This window comes from Aotus nancymaae, unplaced genomic scaffold, assembly GCF_030222135.1.
Source record: "Aotus nancymaae isolate 86718 unplaced genomic scaffold, 86718_ANA_hifiasm-v0.15.2.pri h1tg000002l, whole genome shotgun sequence".
In the NCBI taxonomy this organism is placed as follows: domain Eukaryota; kingdom Metazoa; phylum Chordata; class Mammalia; order Primates; family Aotidae; genus Aotus; species Aotus nancymaae.
The window spans coordinates 11,169,335-11,195,254 of NW_026988413.1; the positions used below are offsets into that span (position 1 = coordinate 11,169,335).

The following is a 25,920-nucleotide window of genomic DNA, read 5'->3' on the forward strand; positions in this document are numbered from 1 at the left end:
TTAAATCCTAGTGGCCAATTCTCTTTTAACCTTATGATTATTGAACCAAAATATTACAAGAGATTTCAAATGTCTGAAGGCATATTGTCTAGCTATTTTCCTGAAAATATTTTCTGATTTGCAGAACAATACAAAGGATTCTTTTTGTCAAATACTCACCAACACTGATATGATCACTTTAAAATGTATTTACTTACTTGACAAAAATTAGTATTTTGTTATTTTATTGTGCATTTTTTATAACTAGTGTGGTTGAGCATTTGGTTTTCATATAATATTTTTTTCTTTTATGAATTATCTTGCATAACATTTGCCTATATTTTGTCTACTGTCTTGGTATTATTATGTAGGGGTATAAATTCTTATTCATGATTGATATTAAACCAGTAATATTTGACATTTGTATTTTCCCAGGTTTTGTGTGCATTTTTTAATACTTTTTAAAAATTACACTTTAAGTTCTGGGGTACATGTGCAGATCGTGCAGGTTTGTTACATAGGTATACATGTGCCATGCTGGTGGTTTGCTGCATCCATTGCCCCGTCATCTACATTAGGTATTTCTCCTAATGTCACCCTCCCCAATCCCTCACCCACTGCTATTCCTCCCCTAGCCCCTCACACTCCAGGCTCCAGTGTGTGATTTTCCCCTCCCTGTGTCCATGTGTTCTCATTGTTCAACATCCACTTATGAGTTAGAACATGCGGTGTTGTGTGCGTTTTAATGTTATTTTCATTTTAATGTAAAAAATAATATTTTGCATAACTAGGTGATGAAGAATTTTGTGTGACTTTTCTTCTTTGTTGTAGAAGCTATTGTGTCTACCAGATCAGATTTTTAATGTGAAAAGTTTTAGAATCAAGGGTATATCTTTAAGATGGTGTATCGTTACCTATAAAAATAAACTAAGTGAAGTTGCAATTTTTAGTGTAATACTGAATGTCAGAGTAAGTAAAGTTAATAAAAGGGATACAAGTCATATTCAGGAATGTTTGGACCACTCAGTTGGTAATTGGCAAATAAGTCAAATAGCCTAGAATTTTTAGCCAAGCAAGAGAAACAGGTGGGACTGGGGCCAAGATGGCTGATTAGAAGCAGCTGAGGTCTGCAGCATTCACAGAGAGGAATGAAAGAGATGAGTGAATACAGAACTTTCAACTGAAATATTCAGGTTCTCACATTGAGACTGATGAAGGAAACAACTTCACACAAGGAGAATGAAGAAAAGCAGGATGGGGCTATGTCCTACCCAGGAACGACATGGAACCAAGGGGACCCCCAAACCCTGCCAAGAGAAGCGCCGAGTGACCATGTGACCCCAAGAAACATGCTTCTCCCATGGATATTTGCAACTCACAGATTAGGAGATCTCCTTGTGAGCCCACGCCACCAGAGCCTTGGGTCTGAAACACAGAGCTGTGTGGAGTCTTGGTAGAGCAACTCTTCAGACATGCACAGAGACATAAGAGCTTTACAAACCCCACCCTGGGATTCCCAACAAAGGTGCCTGCAACTCACGCAAGGTGGGAGGTCTGCACATACCCCTAGGAAGGGGGCAGAATCCAGGGAGCTGAGCAGCATTGTTCTGTGGCTCCATTTTCATGGAACCTCACAAGATAAGACCCACTGGCTTGGAATTTCAGCCAGCCACTGGAAACATGGCAAAGCCTGACTGAGAGAAGGTGGAGCCTCTGAGAGAGGTGAGGACACCATCTCTGCTATTTGGTCTACCGGGCCATTCCAGCCTGTGGGCTTTGGAGAGTCCAAAGGGTCCAGATGAGGAGGAAGGGTTCCCCATTAGCATAACACAGTAGCTTTGCCAGATTGTGGCCAGACTGCTTCATTAAGCAGAGCCCTGATCCATTCCTCCTACTGGTTGGGACCTCCTAGCCAGGGCCCTCCAGCCACACTCACCTGCATGGCAGACCTATGATCTCTCTCTGGGATGGAGTGACCAAGGGAGGGGAGGGTTGCCACCTGGGTTGGAAGATCCAGTCATTCCAGCCTGTGGGCTTTGGAGAGTCCAAGCTGATGGGGCAGAGGCAGTTCCCCACCACAACACAGCTGTTTTGTTAAGAATGCCGTCTCTCACCATGACTATTCAACATAGAATTGGCTATTCTGGCCAGGGCAATCAGGCAAGAGAAAGAAATAAAGCATATTCAAATAGGAAGAGAAGAAGTCAAATTATCTTTGTAGATGTCACAATCTTGTAGCTAGAAAACCTCATCATCTCAGCCTAAAAGATTCTTAAGCTGATAAGCAACTTCAGTGAAGTTTTGGGATACAAAATTAAATGTGCAAAAATCCCCATGCTATCCCTCCCCAACATGATAGCATGGGGAGAAATGCCAGATATAGGTGAAGGAGAGGGAGGCAGCAAATCATACTGCCACGTATGCACCTATGCAACAACCTTGCATGTTTTTCACATGTACCCCAAAACCTAAAATGCAATAAAAAAAATAAAATAAAATAAAATAAAATAAAATAAAAAATCACGTGTTACTATAAACCAACAACAAGCAATCAGAGAGTCAAATTATAACTGAACTCCTGTTCACAATTGATAAAAGTAATATAAAATACCTAGGACACAGCTAACAAGGGAAGTGAAGGATCTTGTCAAGGATAAATATAAACCTCTACTCAAAGAAATCAGGATGACACAAATAAATGGAAAAACATTTCATGCTCATAGATGTGAAGGACAGGAATAATCAACATCATGAAATTGGCCATACTGTCCAAAGTAATACATGAATTCAATGCTATTCCCATTAAACTACCATGGACATTCTTCAGAGAATTTTTAAAAACTATTTAAAAATTTACATGGAATCAAAAAAGAGCCTAATGGCCAACACAATCCTAAGCAAAAAGAACAAAGCTGGAGGCATCATGCTACCCAACCTCAAACTATACTGCAAGGGTACAGTCACCAAAACAGCATGGCCCTGATGCAAACAGAAACATAGATCAATGGGACAGAGGATAGAGCTCAGAAATAAGACCATACACCTACAACCATCTGATCTTCAACAAACCTGACAAAAATGAGCAATGGGGAAAGGTTTCTTAATTGAATAAATGGTGCTGGGAGAACTGGCTAGTCATATGTAGAAATTAAAACTGGACCCCTTCCTTACACCATATACAAAAATCAACTCAAGATGAATTAAAGACTTAAATATAAAATCCAAAGCTATGAAAACCTTAGAAGAAAATCTAGGCAATATCATTCAGGACATGGGCACAGGCAAGGATTTCATGATGGAGATGCCAAAAGCAATTGTAACAAAAGGAAAAATTGACAAATGAGATATAATTAAACTAAAGCACTTATGCACAGTAAAAGAAACTATCATCAGAATGGACAGACAACCTACAGAATGGGAAACAAATTTTGCAAACTATCCATCTTACAAAGTTCTAATATCCAGCTTCTACAAGGAACTTAAACAAATTTACAAGACAAAAACAACCCTGTTGAAATGTGGGCAAAGGACATGATCAAATAATTCTCAAAAACAGATATATATCTGTCCAACAAACATGAAACAAATAAAAGCTCTACATCCCTGATTGTTAGAGAAATGCAAATCAAAACTGCAATGAGATACCATCTCACAGCAGTCAAATGACTATTCTTAAAAAGCCAAAAAACAACAGATGCTGGTGAGGCTGCAGAGAAAAAGGAAAGCTTTTATGCTGTTGGTGGGAGCACAAATTAGTTAAACCATTGTGGAAGACAGTGTGAAAATTCCTCAAAGACCTAGAGGCAGAAATACCATTTGACCCGGCAATCCCATTACTGGGTATCAACCCAAAGGAATGTAAGTCATTCTATTGTAAAGATACATCCACACATATGTTCATTGTGGCACTACTCACAACAGCAATTTTTTCCTCAAAGAAGGCTTTCTTCACTACACATTCTAATATTGGCCCTGTTGCCTTTAAACAGGACATATTAACCTATTCCTCTTATTATATTAACCTATTAAACTGGTTCATTAATGTTTATTATTTGAAGTCATTCCTTTTTGCTTAGTTGTTTTAAAATAAGAATAATAGATGCTATATTGTCTGATTCTTCCACTAGGTCATGAACTTAATGAGCTTAAGGATCTTGTCTGTCTGTTCCCTGCTATATGCCAAAGTATAGTACCTTGTATAGCAGAAATGCTTAATAAATATTTTTGAATGAATAGGTATTTCATTACTTACCAACTGTTATATATTAAGAATCACTGACAACATAATATGAGCTCTTTTTATAATTTACATTTTAAAGAATTGAGCAACATGAATTTTTTCCTAATGGGAACATCCGTAATGGAAAGAATAGTACCAAGAATCAGAACACACCTAAGTTTAAACTGAGGACCAGCTTGGCTTTTTTCAGTTCCAAGGTAATGTAATCTCCTTGCTGTCCTTCTCCATGCAAGATTACTCCTTCACTTTCAGAAGTCTTAAATTTCAAGGCAATGACATCTTTCAGCGTTTTCATCTTCTTGTTTCTGAATCTGTATGGTAACACAACATGGCCATCAAAGTTGATAACATCAGCCCCTAAAAAAAAAAAAATAACATATTAGTTGAGTCATGTATGTTACCATCCACTTCCAACAGATGTCTGCAGAGGATAAATGGGAATTAAATAGGAGTTTTTCTTGAGAAATTGACAGTCCTCTGTTCTTATCCTAATCCTTCCTTTGATTTACTGTGTGTTTTTAAAGGAGGTTTTACGGAGAGTATTGATAAAAATGCTCCTGAAAGCTCTATCACTTGAACATTTTACTTTAATTATAAAATTAGTAATATAAATTCAATGGGTTATATGCTTTAAATATTAACTTGGGAATCTAGAGTTTAGACCTAGAGTTTAGTTCAAAATAGTAAAAATTTTAAATCTCTAACAGATTATGAGACTTAAATGTTTTATTCCTTAATGATGATAATTCTTCATGATTTTTAAGTATATATTTTACTCAAAAAGTTTTCTTTCATGTAAGAATGAAGGCACTTGGAATGCAATCTTTTATGCTATTTTCATTTTTTTCCCAATGGTTTTTGTATTTTACCACAATTTTAGTAAACCTTTTTGTAGTATTCAGAGTTTACAACCAATTGAATTTTCAGAAACTTGTCAACATTTATCCTTAGGAATCAGTCTGTCTCAAATTTCTTATTACCTCCTTGTATTCGGAATGGAGAACTGGGTAGCACTGTTAGTTTCTTTACCACATTGGACACAGGTATCTTCACTTTCCATATATGAGTTCAAAGAACAAATATCCAGTATATGCTACTCCAGCAGCTCTAATTTTAGTTTTAGGGGATTAGATTAAAATAAGGAAAGTGTGTAATCTTCTTAAAAAATTCGAAATTTTGTCACTATGGTCCGAAATATATGATTGTGAGGATTCATTTTATAACTACTATTTATTTCACACCAGGAATAAAAATGAGATGATATGTATTAGGCATTACTGGCAATGGGCTCTCAATTCATAGAATGATTCAAAAATGCAATGTAACCATTCAGATCAAATATTGAGTTCAAACAGAAGCTTCATTATCATTATCAAATCTTAGTGGTTAAAAATATTTTCAATAGACTATTTCTGTAAGCTTTTCATTTTTAAATCAGGGAAAGCTTAGTCAAACTGAACAGCTCTAATAACTTGAGAATTACAAGCTTGGACAAAGCTAGCCTCTAGGTTTTGGGCAAGGTCTGGCTAAAGAACTCCAGAGGGAGACATTGGACAGAAATAACAGCCAATTTAAAGCCTGTCAGAGAAATATTTTCTCATTTCATGTCCTAGTTCTCTGGCACTTGTTTACTTCAATCACCAGCAGGAACACTTTGGTTTGCCTTATAAGTGGAGCATACCACCAGATAAATCCCTGTGGTGGCCACGGTAGAGATACTGAGCTACCAGAACCACATCCAATTTTTTTTGTGTGTAGATTTTTAACCTAATTCTATAAAGCGAACTGTCGTGAATACAGTTACTTCGAATTACTTAAAATTAAATCTAAGCTTGCCTTTCAAATCATTGATGGCTTTCACATACTTTGAAACTATGCTAGTATCGCAAATATTTATGCTTTTAAATAAGTTTGTACAATGTTACATTATAAAACGTTCAGAAAAAATATGACTTTAAACTTTAAGTTTTAATTCTTATAATCAGCTCTTTATTGCCCATAAAAAGACTTTCTTAATCAAAAAAGTTCTGTTCTCTGAGACTGTGAATCACAGAGGTTTATTTTAATATGAGGGGAAAAAAAATCAACCATTAAATTTTGGCTTCTGCTAACACTGCAAAGCCAATTAGACTTTAGCTTAATCATACACACTGTCACAGCTGAATTTCAATGGCAATATCTTTATCATCCGCAATGAGAAATAAAGGAGAGAAAAAAATGGAATCTGACTTTCAGATTTCAGGTTGAACTTACAATCCAGCAGTTGGTAGATACTTTTTGCCTTGAAAAGTGAATAAAAGAAAAACAGAAGGGAGTAAATTCTGAACTCTAGACAGTAATTTTGCAGTCAATTTCATATCAGTGACAGTTAAATAATAGACACATCATTGTTTTATACACCTTCAGCATATTTTAATCGACATAAAATATTTCTAATTCATCTCTCAGGAAGTAAATGTTCCCTGAGCTTTTACTCAGGGAAGAAGAATCACCTCTTCTATACTTTCTTCTAAATCAAAACACATTTAGTTCTAGGTACAGAATAGCAATTTATGAAAATGTTAATGTATTTCTGTCTTACTTTTAGAGCAATGAGAAAATGTGACAGAAAAGATAAAGATGGTTTGTTTTTTTTCAGACAATCCAAAGATGTTATTTAATAAAAACAGGAAGGAAAGCTATTCATGTAGACCAAGTCTCACTTTACAAATGGTAAGTAGTCAGGGTCAGCCGAGAACAGAATGGTCTGCAAACTAGATTGCTCACAAAGAAAAACAAAAAGTGTAAATGTATTTTCCCACCTATTTATCCACCTATCTAAAACAAAATTAAAAGTTGTTCTTCTTTGAATGGGTTAAATGCTTCCAAAATATCAGCATGTCCTCTTGCGGATATAAGCTCAGAGCTGGCTTGAAAATTATAAAATTTCTAGAAATAATCTATGATATACAATATGCACTTTAACACATCCTGTACTTTTCAGAAAGTCTGAGATATTCTACAATAATGAATAAAGAATATCCATCACCATTTAGCTCTGTTTCCTACAAAAATACATTAAAATTTCATATGACATCTAATAACACTTTGTGTTTATTTGGGGACAAGCCACTTTTTTCTTCTATTATTCTGATTGCTTATCACTCCCTAGAATTAAGTTTTCTATGCAGTGATTAAATATGTATGGTTGAACTGTTTAAGCAATCTGAAAAATAATGGCTAGTCAAAAAGTGAATGCAAAATCATAGTGTTTCCACAATTTTGTTCCTAACAATAGCTCAGCAAGCTGGAAATATGCCCAATTCATCAAATCGTCATGGTAGAAAAGGCTTTTTCAAAAACATTTTATTGTTTCTTAGTCTTTACTTTGTAAATTTGAATAAGTTGTTTTGAAGTGTTTATCATATAAGGATTTTAATATTTAAATTTTATGTTTAATATTTTACTTTTAAAAGATACCTTTGCTATATAGTTTATTACAAACTATGTTTATTGCTCAAAAGAAATTAAACAATACAGAAATATAGAAAGTAGAAAGCAAATCCCAATCACAAGAGATCACCAGTGTTCGTGGGTACTTGGTGCATATCCTTGATTTTACACATTTATCTATATATCTATCCAACTATCTAAGGTATGGAATAATTCATACACACACATACAGAAACACACACATATATACATACATATATATGGATGGATGTACATATATGTATGTATTCCATACATATATGGAATAATTCAAATATATATACACCCATATACACATATACATATGTGTGTGTGTGTGTGTGTGTGTGTGTGTGTGTGTATATGAGACAGGAAGGGAGAAGAATAAACAGAGTGGAAATGAGAGAGGGAGAATTTTATTTCATTTAATCTTGGTCCAAAATGTACAATAGTAGTTTGAGTTTGGGGTGATATAATATTTATAGTGTAGGGAAATTGGATGTTTTAGTTAATTAAAATGTTTTATTGATCTTGATAAAAGGTCCTTATAAAAGTGAGAACATATATAATCTGAAACTGTAATTTGTCTATATATTTGAAAAAAATAAAAAGTATTTGAATGCAGCACAGCAACATATAAGTATTCAAAAGTTACTTTCAATACCATTTCCCCATGAATTTTTTTCAGTTACTTTTATAGGCGATCTAAAAGAAACAAAAAATATTAAAGAAAAAAATTAAAAAGGCATTATTTCATTTTTCTGAAATAACCAATGATAATATGCTCTTTCTTATTATTTCAAATTGTATATACAAAATCTTTACGTATGTACATAGATACAGATATGGATAATACTATATATAGTTTTGTGCTTGGTTTTTGTTACTGTACATTATTTTTTTAAACCTTATCTCATAATTTTGTTTTCCAAAACAGGATTTTGATTAGCTAAGAAGATACCATCATTTAAGTGTACAACTTCTTCAATAAAAATTGTGGTCAAAGTTTGTTTTTATTTTCATAAATAAACTTTTTATTTTGGAAAAATTTTAGATTTAGAGAAAAGTCGAAAAGATACTTGGAAAGACAGAATTCCCATACCTTTCACCCAGCTTCCTCTAATATTAACATTTTACATAACTTGGTACATTGTCAAAACTAAAATACTAACCTAAGTAAAGTGGTATTAACTAAAACACAGATGATACTTGGATTTCACCAGTGTTTCACTAATGCTTTCCTGTTGCTTTTTCAGGACTCAATCCAGGATCTCACATTGCATTTAGTTATGATGCCTCCCTAGTCACTTCTAATCTGTGATAGTTCCCAATTCTTTCCTTGTCTGTCATAACTTTAACCCTCTAGAAGAGTACCAGCCAGGTATTTTGTAGAATCTTTCTCAATTTAGATTTGTCTGATGTTTTCTTAGGACTAGACTGGCATATTGATATTTGAGGAGAATATCACAGAGTTATAGAATCGTATATCTCTAATATATATATTTTTATTTTTAATTATATAATACATAATATATATTATATAATTGGAAAATATATATAATATAGATTTTTAATTAGAGAAAAAAGGAAACAAAATTAAAGACTTTTTTTAAAAAAAATAATAATTAAAAACTAGTAAATTTGGAAGTTTATATTTTGTGATGAAGGCATATATATTTCACAAATACATATAAAGCATGTAAATAGAAAAAAAATAGTAAAAATGTATATTAACCAGTTAGTACAGAATCTAATATTACATAATTTATGCAAATAAATACCAAATCACTTTGAGAGTTTGAAATATATTTTATATTTGAAACTGTAGTTTAAGAATACTAGAAGGTAGAATCTGCTTATTTTGCAAACTCCACACACATGCAAATCTATGCATTCTTTTTACTGTCATATGTCAATATTTTAGATACACTGATCATTCTTACAAAATTGATGACTCCATCTTCACTTCTCTATTCATCCAGCTTTATTCATTTTTATAGCATTGATCTCTGCCTGATATATTGATATGTTTGTAGATTTACAGCATATCTCCTCTGAGACTTTGTTTTGTTCCATTCTAAAGCTCAGAACTTAAAAGAGTGCCTGAAAACAGTCAATGTTCCCTAAATATTTGTTGAATGTTTGAATGTTGTCGCTCATATTTCAATTAATTTGATTAAGTTATAATAAACACTACTATTTCATACTTCATTAAATAATTAGAGTTACTAGATTGGAAGAAATTTTAAGACCCTTTCTGATCCATCTTGGTGCTAAAACTACAAATATACTTGGGGTTTCAATAGTCAGATAAAAAGATTGGTAATATTAGGCTACTTCTAGGGGTTGTGGAGGTAGGCAAGAATGTACTGCATTATTTTGAATTGACTCGGTCCTAGAACAGACATAACTCTGGTGGACTCTATCTCATTCCACCCACACATTGCTTCAACCTGAATACTTTCTTTCTTCTAATCTGCTGCTTTTCTTTGTTTCAATGTATCTGTGATATAAACCTAAATAGTTAAAATAGATTTCAAAATTTCGGTATAGCTAATTTAGAGTAATAGTAGCAAATTAGCCTTCTCCAAATCCTCTAAAAGTGATCTAGAGATAGAATCTGAAAATCACTTCTACTTTGAAAAAAAATGGAAAATAAAAACCTCAAGGCTCTTCTTTCCTGAAGGCCAGCATCTCACATTTTGTTCAACATTTCTGCTTAAAATGTGTTGCTTTGCCCTTCATTGCTTGACATCTCCTAGGACAATGACCACAATATCAGAGGATACTGATTTCATTTCTGCATACCATTTAGATTCCAGTTCAGTAACTTGGAGGACTGACCCACATGGATGTTCCACAGGCATCTCTCACTCTTCCTGCTCAACAGATAATTCTTTCTCTGAGCCCCACTGTGTTTATCATATCCACTATCCAGTCACTCAAGTCAGAGATCTGGAACTTTCTTGAACTTCTTTTCTTTTACCTACCCACATTTAGACTGTTCCAAGACCTGTGAAATATAGATCTTTGTGCAGTGGCAGTATCATAGCCAATGAGGTTTATTTAAGGTGCAATGATTAATTGATATTTAGCATTTTGATATTTTTAAAACTCATAGTTTACTTCTACATGTACTACCATAAGCCTACCATTACCTCACATGTTGCCTATTGTATTAACATTGTTAAATAACCAATTCTTATCCTTTGGTCTTATTTCTCTTAAATCTAACTGTAATAGTAACACGAGGCAAAATGGTGGTTTCCTGGCAAAGGCCTCACTCTCAAGCCTGCAAACCGCAGTGCTAAATGAGAACAGTTATTCTTGTTTTCTAGCCCAATTGTTGCTTTTTTCAAAACCACCCAGGCCCGCCATGCTCCCCATCCTATACCCATAAACACCCCAAACCTCAGGCTCCATGAACAGACAAGCAATAGAACAGAAAAGCGGCACAGCAGAGAAAGAGAGAAGAGAGGAAGCATCTATACATCAAGAAGAATTTGGCCGGGGACAGATAGGAGACTGGCCATGGAATGGTTGAACTCCAGGGGAAGATCTTCTTCTCACTCCATCTCCTTTCCAGCTCCCCACCCATCCTGCTGAGAGCCGCCTCCATCACTCAGTAAAATCCCTAGATTCACCATCCTCCAAGTCCATGTGACCTGAATGTCTGACGAGGACCTGGGTACCAAGAGGACAGGGTATAGAGGCTGTCACCCTTACTCTCCACTGAACTGGTTAACACTTAGCCGTCCAGAGACAGCAAAGCTAAAAGAGCATTGTAACACCCCTAGACACTGCCGTGGCACCAGAGCCCAAAAGCACTTGCTCCGGATCACCTGCATGCTCCTCCTCCCAAAAGGGGTTTGAGCTGAGCAAACAAGCCACATCCCTGTTGCAAGTTCTATCAGGGGGTCCAGAGAACTCTCCCATCTTAAAACCATCACACAGAAGCTGAAATGACCTTTGTGAAATAACTTCTTTTGCCAAAACGATCAAAATCCGGGTAATTCAGTGTGGCCTATGCCACCCTCAGTGATACAGCTCCTGCCTTCCTGTCCAGGCTTATTTTTAGTTCCATCTTTCTTTTTATGTGCTAATGATGGCAAACGGACTGAATTCCTCACAGTCTTCACATAGTACCTTTCCTCAGGCCATGCCCACTTTCTTCAATGAGCAGCCATTTCTTCTTATTCTAACTTACTTTTAGGCATCTTCTAAGCCTCAGATAAGGCTCACCACTAGAAAGCTTGCCTGTGTGAAGCAGTCTTGGTCTATTGTCCCCTAGCTCCTTGCATACTTTTATCATATTACTTCTCATGTTACATTGAGGTTATCTTATGGGTCTGATTTTTCCTGTGGACTTGAGGCTCTGCTCGGATACAGGCTTTGTTTTGCTCAATTTCGGATTTGTGGCAGCATAAACAGTGCCTAAACTGATTGAAAAATCATTTATGTTTGAAACGAGGCCAAAGGAGAATTCCACTGTGTTATTATTTCTCCTCTAAACTATGCCTGCCAGTGTGTAGCTTACTTTCTAAGAGTACAGGCTTATACGTGATTTAATGGTATACAACTGTTACAACTATGAGTGCCCAATATGAATAAATGGTTTTAAGCATAACATGCTTTTATTATACTTACACTAGAGTTATTTGTTTATAAGTCAAAGGGCAAAACATTGAACTCCTGTATGAGTTTAAACACAAAATATATAATTTCCTTTAAATTGAATGCATTAATGAGAAACTTGCCTATTCTAAGATTAAAGCTACTGAGTTTTAAATACTTTTTAAAGCAGTCATTGTACACTAACCTGAAGTAATTATTGACTTTCAGAGATAATATCAAGTGACTCCTACAAATGTTATTTTTAATTTTTGAATTAGGGCATTTGGTGTGGCCTTTGTCTCTGGCTGCAGCCTGAGTTCTAGGTCTCTGTGGCCTTGTGACCTGAAGGTATTGGGAGATCACAGCTAAGACGCCAGAACCCCCTGGAAGCCTAGAAATGTAGAAACAGGATTTCTTCATGTTGGCCAGGTTGGTCTCAAGCTCCTGACCTCAGATGATCTGCCCTCCACAGCTTCCCAAAGTGCTGAGATAAATGGATTTATTTATAAGATTATATTTAAGATTAATGAGGCAGATCACCATTATCGAGGCAGTTCTAACTGTACCTCTGTAAACAAAACCACAAGGAAGTTTACACAGCAGCTAGGCAGAGCCTGTGGCAACTCAGCAACACTTCTGCTGGCAGACTGTGACTAGACTACTTCCTTGCTGGGCAGAGCATCTATGAAAAAAGGCAGCAGCATGTCAGGAACTTATAAGTAAAGCCCCACCTTTCCAGGACAGACCACCGGGAAAAAAGGCAGTTATGAGTTCCACCACAGCAGACTTAAAGGTACCTGCCCAGCAGCTCTGAAGGGAACAACAGAGCTCCCAGCACAGCACTTGAGCTCTGATAAGGGACAGACTGTTTCCTCAAGCAGCTCCCAAACCTCCATATATCCAGAGAGGCACCTCATAAAGGAAAGCTTTTGCTGACATCTGGTGGGTACCCTTCTGGGACGAAGATAACAGGAAAAGAAACTGGCAGCAACCCTTACTGTTCTGCAGCCCCTGCAGGTGATCCCCAGGCAAGCAGGGTCTGGAGTGCACCTCCAGCAGAGGGGCCTGTTAGAAGGAAAACTAAAAAACAGAAATAAATAACTTCATCATCAACAAAAAGGATGTCCACCCAGAGACCCCATCTGAAAGTCACCAACTACAAAGACTACAGGTAGATAAATCCATGAAGATGGGAAGAAATCAGCACAAAAAGGATGAAAGCACCAAAAACCAGAATGCATCTCCTCCTCCAAGGGATCACAACTCCCAACCAGCAATGGAACAAAGCTAGATGGAGAATGAGTCTGATGAATTGACAGAAACTGGCTTCAGAAGGTGGGTAATAGTTCAATATTTAGTTCAAACTTCTTGAACTAAAAGAACATGTTCTAACCCAATGCAAAGAAACTAAGAACCTTGAAAAAAGGTTAGAGGAAATGCTAACTAGAATAACCAGCTTAGAGAAGAACATAAACAACTTGATGGAGCTGAAAAACACAGCACGAGAACTTTGGAAAGCATACACAAGTTTCAATAGCCGAATCAGCCAAGCAGAAGAAAGGATATCAGAGATTGAAGATCAACTCAATGCAATAAAACAAGGTGGCAAGGTTAGAGAAAAAAGAGTGAAAAGAAATGAGCAAAGCTTCGAAGAAATATGGTATTATGTGAAAAGACCTAATCTACATTTGATAGGTGTATCTAAATGTGATAGGGAGCATGAATCCAAGCTGGAAAACGCTCTTCAGGATATTATCGAAGAGAAATTCCCCAAACTAGCAAGGCAGGCCAACATTCAAGTCCAGGAAATACAGAGAACACCACAACGATATTCCTCAAGAAAAGCAACCCCAAGGCACTAATCATCAGACACACCAGGGTTGGAACGAAGGAAAAAATGCTAAGGGCAGCCAGAGAGAAAGGTTGTGTTATTCACAAAGGGAAGCCCATCAGACTCTCAGCAGATCTCTTGGCAGAAACCCTACAAGCCAGGAGAGGGTGGGGGCCAATATTCAACATCCTTAAAGAAAAGAACTTGCATCCTAGAATTTCATATCGAGCCAAACTAAGCTTCACAAGCAAAGGAGAAAGAAAATCCTTTATGGACAAGCAACTGCTGAGAGATTTCCTCACCACCAGTCCTGCCTTACAAGAGCTCCTGAAAGAAGCACTAAACAGGGAAAGGAACAAACAGTACCAGCCACTCCAAAAACATAACAAATGGGAAAGCCCATAGACACAATGAAGAAACTCTGTCAACTAATGGGCAATACAACCAGTTAGCATCAAAATAGCAGGATCAAATTCACACATAACAATATTAACCTTAAATGTAAATGGGCTAAATGCCCCAATCAAAAGACACGGACTGGCAAATTGGATAAAAAGCCAAAACCCATCGGTGTGTTGTATCCAGGAAACCCATCTCACATGCAAGGATACACAAAAGCTCAAAATAAACGGGTGGAGGAATATTTACCAAGCAAATGGAGGGGAAAAAAAAAAGCGGGAGTTGCAATTCTCGTCTCTGATAAAATAGACTTTAAACCAACAAAGATCAAAAGAGACAAAGAAGGGCATTACATAATGGTAAAAGGATCAAGGCATCAAAAAGAGCTAATGATTCTAAATATATACTCACCCAATACAGGAGCACCCAGATACATAAAGCAAGTTCTTAATGACCTACAAAGAGACTTAGATTCCCACACAATAATAGTGGGAGACTTTAACACTCCACTATCAATATTAGACAGATCAAGGAGACAGAAAATTAACAATGAAATCCAGGATTTGAACTCAGTTCTGGAGCAAGTGGACCTTACAGACATCTACAGAACTCTACATCCCAAATTCACAGAATATACATTCTTCTCAGCACCACATTGCACCTACTCTAAAATTGACCACATAATTGGAAGTAAATCACTCCTCAGCAAATGCAAAAGAACAGAAATCATAGCAACCAGTCTCTCAGACCACTGTGCAATCAAATTAGAACTCAGGCTTAAGAAACTAATTCAGAACTGCACAACTTCATGGAGACTGAACAACTGGCTCCTGAATGTCCACTGGATAAACAATGAAATGAAGGTAGAAATAAAGATGTTCTTCAAAACCAGTGAGAATGAAGACACAATGTACCAGAATCTCAGGGACACATTTAAAGCAGTGTCTAGAGGGAAATTTATAGCACTAAATGTCCACATGAGAAGTGAGGAAAGATCTAAAATCGACACCCTATCATCAAAATTGAAAGAGCTAGAGAAGCAAGATAAAAAAACTCAAAAACTACCAGAAGACAAGAAATAACTAAGATCAGAGCAGAACTGAAGGAGATAGAGACAAAACAACAACAACAACAACAAAAAACCCTTTAAAAACTCAATAAATCCAGGAACTGGTTTTTTGAAAAGATGAACAAAATAGACAGACTGCTAGCCAAATTAGTAAAAACAAAAAGAGAGAAGAATCAAATAGATGCATTAAAAAACAATAAAAGGATATCACCACCGATTCCACAGAAATACAAACTACTATCAGAGATTACTACAAACAACTCTATGCACATAAACCTGGAAGAAATAGATAAATTCCTGGACACTTGCATCCTCCCAAGCCTAAACCAGGAAGAAACTGAAACTCTGAAAAGACCAGTAACAAAGTCTGAAGTCGAGGCAGCAATTAATAGCCTACCAACCAAAAAAAGTCTAGGTCCAGACAGATTGCAGCCAAATTCTACCAGACATGCAAAGAGGAGCTGGTACCACTCCTTCTGAAACTATTACAAACAATCCAAAAAGAGGGAATCCTTCCCAAATCATTTTATGAGACCAACATCATCCTGATATTGAAGCCTGGCAGAGACAAAACAAAAAAAGAAAACTTCAGGCCAATATCCATGATGAACATAGATGCAAAAATCTTCAATAAAATACTGGCAAACCAATTGCAACAGCACATCAAAAAGCTTATCCATCACGATCAAGTAGGCTTCATCCTGGGGATGCAAGGCTGGTTCAACACACTTAAGTCTATAAATGTAATCCACCACATAAACAGAACTAAAGACAGAAACCACATGATCATCTCAATAGGTGCAGAGAAGTCCTTTGACAAAATTCAACAGCCCTTTATGCTAAAAACTCTCAATAAACTAGGTATCAACAGAACATAACTCAAAATAACAAAAGCTATTTATGACAAACCCACAGCCAATATCATACTGAATGGGCAAAAATTGGAAGCATTCCCTTTGAAATCTGGCACTAGACAAGGATGCCCTCTCTCACCACTCCTATTCAATATAGTATTGGAAATTTTAGCCAGAGCAATCAGTCAAGAAAAAGAAATAAAGGGTATTAAATTAGGAAAGGAGGAAGTCAAATTGTCTCTATTTGCAGACAACATGATTGTATATTTAAAAGACCCCATTGTCTCAGCTCCAAACCTCCTGAAACCGATAAGCAACTTCAGCAAAGTCTCAGGATACAAAATCAATGTGCAGAAACCACAAGCATGCCTATACATCAATAACAGACTAACAGAGAGCCAAATCAAGAGTGAACTCATATTCATAATTGCTACAAAGAGAATAACCTAGGAATAAAACTAACAAAGGATGTAAAGGACCTCTTCAAGAAGAACTATAAACCACTGCTTAAGGAAATAAGAGAGGACACAAATGGATGGAAAAACATTCCATGCTTATATTTAGGAAGAATCAATGTCATAAAAATGGCCAGGCTGTCCAAAGTAATGTATACATTCAATGCTATCCCCATCAAGCTACCAATGACCCTCTTCACAGAACTGTAAAAAACTACCTTAAACTTCATATGGAGCCAAAAGAGAGCCTGCATAGCCAAGACACTCTTAAGCAAAAAGAACAAGCTGGAGGTATCATGCCACCTGACTTCAAATTGTACTACAAGGCTACAGTATTCCAAACAGCATGGTACTGGTACCAAAATAGAGACATAGACCAATGGAACAGAACAGAGGCCTCAGAGGCAATGCCACACATCTACAACCATCTTATCTTTGACAAACCTGACAAAAACAAGCAATGGGGAAAGGATTCTCTGTTAAATAAAAGGTGTTGGGAAAACTGGCTAGCCATGTGCAGAAAGCAGAAACTGGATCTCTTCCTGACACCTTACACTAAAATTAACTCCAGATGGATTAAAGACTTAAGCATAAGACCTAACACCATAAAACCCTAGAAGAAAACCTAGGCAAAACCATTCAGGACATAGGCATAGGCAAGGACTTAATGACTAAAACGCCAAAGCATTGGCAACAAAAGCCAACATAGACAAATGGGACCTAATTAAACACCAGAGCTTCTGTACAGCAAAAGAAACAATCATTACAGCGAATCGGCAACCAATAGAATGGGAAAAATTTTTTGCAATCTATCCATCTGACAAAGGGCTAATATCCAGAATCTACAAAGAACTAAAACAGATTTACAAGAAAAAAAAAAAAACAAGCCCATTCAAAAGTGGGTGAAGGATATGAACAGACACTTTTCAAAAGAACACATGTGTGGGGCCAACAAACATAGGAAAAAATGTTCTTCATCACTGGTCATTAGTGAAATGCAAATCAAAACTACATTAGGATACCAACTCACACCAGTTAGAATGGCGATCATTAAAAAATCTGGAGACAACAGATGCTGGAGAGGATGTGGAGAAATAGGAACACTTTTACACTGTTGGTGGAAGTGTAAATTAGTTCAACCATTGTGGGAGACAGTGTGGTGATTCCTCAGGGATCTAGAAATAGAAATTCCATTTGACCCAGCAATCTCATTATTGGGTATATACCCAAAGGATTATAAATCGTTCTATTATAAGACACATGCACATGTATGTTCATTGTGGCACTGTTTAAAATAGCAAAGACCTGGAACCAACCGAAATGCCCATCCATGATAGACTGGACAGGGAAAATGTGGCATATATACACCATGGAACACTATGCAGCTATAAAAAACGATGAATTTGTGTCTTTTGTAGGGACATGGTTGAAACTGGAAACTGTCATTCTTAGCAAACTGATACAAGAACAGAAAATCAGACACCACATGTTCTCACTCATAGGCTGGTGTTGAACAATGAGAACACATGGACACAAGGAGGGGAGCATCACACACTGGGGTCTGTTATGGGGGACTAGGGGAGGCTAGCAGGAGTTGGGGAGGTTGGGGAAAGATAACATGGGGAGAAATGCCAGATATAGGTAACGGGGGGATGGAGGCAGCAAACCACCTTGCCATGTATGTACCTATGCAACAATCCTGCATGATCTGCACATGTACCCCAGAATCTAAAGTACAATAAAAAAATTTTTTAAAGTTTTTTTTAATTAATCCACAGAAACTGTAAATATGATAAACCACCTAATCATCTGGTTGTCCCATTGAATCAAAGAAAGACACAGGAAAATATTAGTAATTTTTTGAGTTATAGCATTAGATATCATATTATTCAACCCAAAGAGACAAAAAAGCCCACTGATGTACTCTATGCCTTTCAAAATGGACAGTCACACACACACGCACACACACACCTATATTCTGTCCTCCCTCTCAGCCACTCGTGACCCACAGGACATCAGAAAATCAGAGTCATCTATTTCTAAGCAGGGTTATAACTCTCATATATCTCATAATGCAGAAATAATAAGCAATTTCTGAAAAGTAGCATAAATCTATTTGTAGTAAATCCATGTGGAAGCTGTTTTTATTTATTTTTGTAAATCAAAAAGTCAAATGAATTAGACTCGCCTTCTCTGTGATAATATTGCTGTTTACTGAAAATAGCTCAATAATTTTTGACCATACAAAATCTATTTTTGTTTTTGCTAGGGAAAAGACTATCTAGAATTATAAAGCCTAAGTAAATGCTACACAGATGAGGAAAGACACCAGACATCAAGAAACTCCTCAGAATATCTTTTGATTTAATTATTCCCAACATTTATTTCAGAATTTTTAAAATCTCTATTCAGTTCACCTTCAAGTTCCATTTAAAACATCATTGCCAGTCTTCTGTCCAAATTTTGATACTATATGGGGTAAAAATAGCAGTTTGGTTGCAAATAGAGATAAGGAACTTGTTTTGAGGCACTCTTTTCATAGCAATTTATATAGCATTGAGGAAAAAAATTAATTATCCCTATGAGTATAGGGAGGATGGTAGCTGTGGAGGGTCAGATCAGGGGTAATGGCAGCCACCTATGTCATTTCTTGAAGCTGCCCTGGCTTCAGTTTTCTGTCTGTCCTCACCTTGCTGTTTACTCTCTGTGCTCCAATGCTTTGACATCTGGGGCCTTGCTGACCCTAGAGGGGCTGCCCTTCCCAGGGTTAGCCAATTTCTAGTGTTAGTAAATACATTTTCCAAATATAAAACAACCAATCCAGAGTCCACACCCCAGCTGCTTCCTTTATCCAGCTTTCTCTCTTCTGAGCCATTACCCATCTTCCCTAACCATCCCAGGGTCAGGTATAAGACAGCTAGGATCGGTCTCTATGCCCCAGAGCCCACTGCAATTATTCAAGCTAGCCAGACCTAAGTCTGCTTACCCTACTGCACCCATGCCTTCCCATGGAAACTACAATAAAGGATCTTGCCTATGGATCCCTCTTGCCCTCTGCCTCCTGACAGAGCCTGGAGCTTCCCTGAGCTCCCTACCTCCAGACTTACACCCTGTGGCATGGCCTTACCCCTGCTGTTGGGAACTGTGAGTAATAAAATATTAGGTATCTTTTCATGGTAGATGTTTTCTGGTATGTTGGGCTTACTATGTCTCAAGTTTTCTACTAATAAACTATACTAGAAAACACTCTGTACAGAAAATTCTTTTATCATATCTTATAAAAGAAAAGAAGTGAAAAATCAGTTTTGATCAAACAAAAGCCTAAGAATTGTTGGCAAAAGTTATTCCATAGATCTGCGAAAAACTCCTTTAAAGCAAATTTTAGAAGCATTATTAAACGTATGAGATCAACTTCTGGATTCTGAAATATCTTCTACATTCATAACATTGTGTCAAGACTGTGGGGTTGTGGAAGTAATGGGGTGAGTTAAAAAAATAAAACAACAATACACGAGCTTTCCTGTGAAAAGAGAATTAAGACTAAGCAAGATAAATTCAGACAGACAGGGGAATAGCACATTCAGCTGTTCTAAAAGAGTTCAGTTTTGTGTGACTTTACTACATAAGGCTCACAGTTCATGTGCAGGGTGAGAACTGGAAGATTAAAGTCCTAATGCGGCCTGTGGGAGCTGAGAGTCTATGTGTGTAATGATAGTATTCTAAGTGGAAAATGCATGTCCAGGTTTGCATTGGAAAGATAACTCCTGTCCTGGTGACGGAGAGGAGGAAGGGTATGGAGGGGTTCCCGAGGCAGAGAGAACAAAGACCCAGCCTCAAAGGAGCTGATGTTCTTATAGTGTTGATGACAGTTATGCAAAGCCAGAATTCAGAAGACAGCTATGTCATTAAAGGATGCAAAGCATTCTGATGATGCATTTACTACCCAGAATTTCAAAGCAATTAAGGCTTTTATACCGGCTGAAGAATTTCAGATCAATATTTACAGTTATAGCTGACTCCAGGTATATGATAAATCCAGCATTACAAAGCCTCAGAACTTAACATGAAATTGACACTACCCTGAAAACCAAAACAAAATGTGAAAAATTCCTCTTTGAAACATGCTAAATGTTCAAATTCATTTTCCTACCATCTTAATTTTTAGGCAGAATCTTAGTTTGTTACTTTTTTAGCTATCTAAAATTTCTATGCTCTATTTTTTTTCAAATTCATCTCATACGCTTTGGCTCTGTTTCTCCACCCAAATCTCATCTTGAATTGTACTTCCATAATTCCCAGGTGTTGTGGGAGGGATCTGGTGGGAGATAATTGAATTATGGAGATGGTTTCCTCCTTATTGTTATCATGGGAGTGAATAAGTCTCATAAGATCTGATGGTTTGATAAGGGTAAACCCATTTCACTTGGCTCCTATTCTCTCTCTTGCTGCTGCCACGTAAGAAGTGCCTTTCGCCTTCCGCCTTCCGCCATGATTGTGAGGCCTCCCTAGCCAGGTGGAATTTTAAGTCCGTTAAACCTCTTTCTTTCATAAAGTAGGTAGTGTTGGGTATGTCTTTACCAGCAGCAAGAAAATAAACTAATACATCATCCATCCATCCATACAACCACCCATCCACACATATGTACATGAACAAACACCACTATTTTAAAAACGTAAACTCATTATTGCTCTGGACTATATACATTCATCAACAACTCACACAATTTTTCCAGACAAGTAGCCATATGTAGTAAGTGATTAGTAAAAAATGTCATTTTTATTTATTTTACTTTCTGTGCTTTCCTAAAAGCTAAATTAGTTGGTACAAATGATTTTCTCTTCTTTGCAAGATATCAGGAAATATGCATGCAGTATCCTTTGAGTTTATGCATGTGGTGCAATACATTACAAAAATTCTTTATTTTTGTTTTGATTTCACATACCTTTGGGTGAAAATTTTACCTCAACCATAAAATTGGCTTAGTAAAGCTTAAAAGGTACACATGTTGTGAGATAATGAGCTCTCTCCTCTCTGCTAGAGCAGTTGGGTCCTGTCTGGTAAAACACTAAATGGTACTCTCACGGTCTGCTCATGAACACACCTCAGTGACTTGGGCATTGGAGGGAATCTGATTCACTGTGAACTTGGGTGCTGTCCATTACTACATGATACCTGCACGCTCACTGGGGCTATGATGAACAGGTTGAATTAATTTATTTTCATAAATGAGCAATGCTCACACCACTTATGTAGAGAACCAGTCCTGACAGAGATAAAATGATTTGAAGCACCTAAAATTTGAAGTCAAACCTTCAATGCTCAGAGAAGACAAGCAGTTTATACAAAAGTTTGATGCTGGCTGATTATAAAAATCATGTAGTTCTTCTATTGGTCTTCTACTTTCTTACTTTTGATAGTGATATGGGTGAGAGAGACATATCTCCCTGATTAGAAAATCAACCAAAAAAGAGATGCTAATGAGGAGATTAAAAGCTCAGCCATGATCACAGAGAATTAATAGTGTTTGGGATATGTTTTGGATATAAAGAGGCAGTCCCTATTCACATGAAGGTAACATGATACGCAGGAATGTTGGTGTCATTCAAACAATACATTTTCAAGGAAGCCCAGAAATTCAAAATTTTAATTTAACTGCTCTAATTTAAATGTTCAACAGTTGATTTGGAGTTGTATTACACAGATGCTGCTAGCTAATAATCCATACCTAGGTCTTCTTGGCCACATATCTCTTTGAATTGTCAAAATACAAAACTGCATGGATCATAACAAATATGAAACAATAAGTCTACTAATAATTACATCTTAATTTGCCTGTGAATAACCAGTACATATCTACATCTGTTTTTATTTTTAAAAAGGTAAATTTTACAAGAAACAGCATGATCAATGATAAATCAGTAGAGGGTGCATGGTTAAGAAAAAAAATGTTAATGCAAATAAAAGAAGATGATTCACTTCCCCTTTTTAAGAGGGGTCCAAAGGGGTCCTGTGTCAGGACGCATGTGAAGGGAGCAGCTGCCTATTGTTTTGCTGTTCTGCTGCTAAAGGGTGAGCTTCACAGGAGCAAGAACCTCCACGTTTGAGATAAAAGATAATTATTTAATTAATAATAGCTCATCAAGTGTTGTTAATAACAACTAAGCAAACCAGGATCCAGTTTTGGGAGGATGTACTGAAATAAAATGGAAATTATTTTTCTGCCTCGTTTCTGTAGCTTGGCAAGGTATACAGTTGTCAAATGAAGGAAGAATCAATAACCAATATTGTAGTGATGTCAGATTCAAAAGAAAAGAAAAACAATGAAAGACAAGGAAACTACATACATCTGAACCTTATTGAGATTTGAAAGAAGAGAACGTTCTAAAAAGAAAGTATATAAAAATTTTACAAATATTTCACTAACTGCTATGTTCTGAATGTTTGTATCCTCCCAAAATTCCTATGTTAAAACCTTATTCTTAATGTTACACTGTTAGGAGGTGGGGTTTTAGGGATGTGATTAGGTTATGATGGTGGAGCCCTCATGAATGAGATTAGTTCTCTTATAAAAGCTGCCCCAGAGGCCAGGTGTGGCGGCTCATACCTGTAATCCCAGCACTTTGGGAGGCTGAGACAGGCAGATTATTTGAGATAAGTCATATGAGACCAGCCTGACCAACATGGTGAAACCTCATCACTACTGAAAATACAAAAAAAATTAGTCTGGCATGGCGGTGCATGCCTGTAGTCCCAGCTACTTGAGAGGCTGAGGCAGGAGAATAGACTGAACCCAGGAGGCAGAGGTTGCAATGAGCCGAGTTCAGGCCACTGCACTCCAGCTTGGGTGACAGAGCAAGACTTCATCTCAGAAAACAAAAACAAAAACAAAGATGCCCAGGAAAGATGCCCTGCCCTTGCCCACAGCAAGAAGGCAGCATCTAAGAACCAGAAAGTGTACCCTCATCAGATACAAAATCTGTTCACACCTCGATTTTGGACTTCTCAGCCATTAGAACTTGCAAAAATAAATTTGTTATTTATAAGCTATCTAGTTTATATTATTTTGTTATAGCAACCCAAACAGACTAAGACAGAACATTGCTACTGGAGTAGAGTCCTGCTGTGGCAAATAATAAAAATGTAGGAACATTTTTGGAGCATAGCAATGGGTAGAGGCTGAAAGACTTATGAAGTTCATGCTTACAAAAAAAGATAAAAGGCTACATTGCTCTGAATAGATTTTTAAGGGTAATTCTGGTGAGGGCACTGGAAGAAAGGAGAACTATAGAGAAAACCTCAATCTTCTTAAAGTATACCTAAGTGGCCACGGGCAGAATGTTGATAGAAACATTGGTGAGAGAGGCCGTTCTGATGAGGTCTCAGACAGAAATGAGGATATGGATATGATGATATGGAAAACAGGAGGAAAAGCAATTTTTGTCATAAAGTGGCAAGAAACTTATCTAAATTGTTCTTGCATTCTAGGGTTTTGTGGAAGATGAAGCTTGTGGATGATGAAATTGGATATTTGGCTGAGGGAATTTCTGAGCAAAATGTCGAAGATGCGGCTTGCCCTCTCTGTAGTGGTTAAAGTAAAAAGAAAGACAGAGATACAATGTAAAGATGGAATTGTTAAAAAGGGAAGCAAAACTAAAATGTGGAAAATTCTCAACCTATCTATACTAAAAGAAATGAGGAAGCTGTTTGAGAGAGAACAAGGGTGTGATCAAACAAAGATTTGATAAGGATGTTAGTATGAATCAGCCATTTCAAGGGAAACCAGGAACAACAGTTCACTGGAAGAATGATCCAGAAGGCATTTCAGAGATCAGCAGGGCTGCCTCTCCCATCCCAGACCCCGAGCGCTAGGGCCTTGGGGAGCTGTAGACTCCTGTGGGACTGTGGCACTGCTGCTCAGTGCTGCTTAAGGCTGTGCTCCCTGCATGCCTCAGCCATCCCAGGTATGACTGCATCAAGTGCTGCACCAGGTAAAGCTGTAAGGGCGTGGCTGCCCCACCTAAATTTCAAAGGATGCCCTAGGAAGCTGTAGAACTCAGGAAAAGATCTGTTGCAGGGCAAGGTCTCCACAGAATCCCTTCTGGGGCAATGTACAGAGGTGTCATGGGGTTTTGGGCCTCCATCCCAAAACTGGTAGGAGCCACCAGTGTGTAATTCTAGCCCGAAAGAGCCGTGAGCTGGTGATCCAGACACAGTCACCATGGAGGTGGGGCCACTGCAGAGAACCATCTAGGTGGCAGGATTTTCGGGGCTTGGGACTTTACATTGGGACCTGTTACCTCTTTCTTCTTTCCTATTTTTTTTTTCCTTTTAAAGTGATCATGTCTATCCTATGCCTGTCTCACATTGTAATTTGGAAGTACACAAGTTGCTTGATTTCACAAGTTGACAGCTGGAGAGCAATTTGCCCAGGAGGAATCATATGTTGAGTCTCACCCACATCTGATTTAGATGCTACTTAGATGAGACTTTGGAGTTAGAATTTAAAATTGATGTTGAAATGAATTAAGACTGTTGGGGCTATTGAGATGGAATAAATGCATTTTGTGTGTGAGAAGTATATGCATTTGGGGGGTTCAGGGCAGAGCACTATGGAAGGACTGTTTCTGTCCTCTCAAAATTCATATGTTGAAAACTAATTACTAGTGTGATACTATTAAGAAGTGGAAACTTTGGGAAGTGATTAAATCATGAGGGCAGACCCTCATGTCTAGAATTAGTGCCCTTATAAAAGGCCCCAAAGAGCTAACTAGTCCTTATACCACCTGAGGACACAGAATATGTCTTTTATGAACCAAAAATCTCGTATCCAACATTGAACCTGCCAGTGCCTTCATCTTGGACTTCCCAGGCTCCAGAACTTTGAGAAATAAAGTTCTGGTTTCTTATAAGCTGACAGTTTATGGTATTTTTGCTATGGCAGCTTAAACTGACTAAGACACCGACTAACAGATATAGACCATCCTTTGCTCATAGATTCTATTTGCTAAATATGCTGGTAACCCCAAAG

General features: G+C 37.2%; 1 protein-coding gene across 1 annotated transcript in view; it reads right to left on the minus strand.

Moving 5' to 3' along the window:
• CNTNAP2 (contactin associated protein 2) overlaps positions 1 to 25,920 on the minus strand; it is a 1,621,124-nt gene that overhangs the window by 1,296,948 nt on the left and 298,256 nt on the right. Inside the window, exon 4 of the mRNA XM_064372470.1 lies at positions 4,373 to 4,576. Coding sequence (XP_064228540.1) covers positions 4,373 to 4,576 — 204 coding nt within the window. The remainder of the gene's footprint in view (positions 1 to 4,372; positions 4,577 to 25,920) is intronic.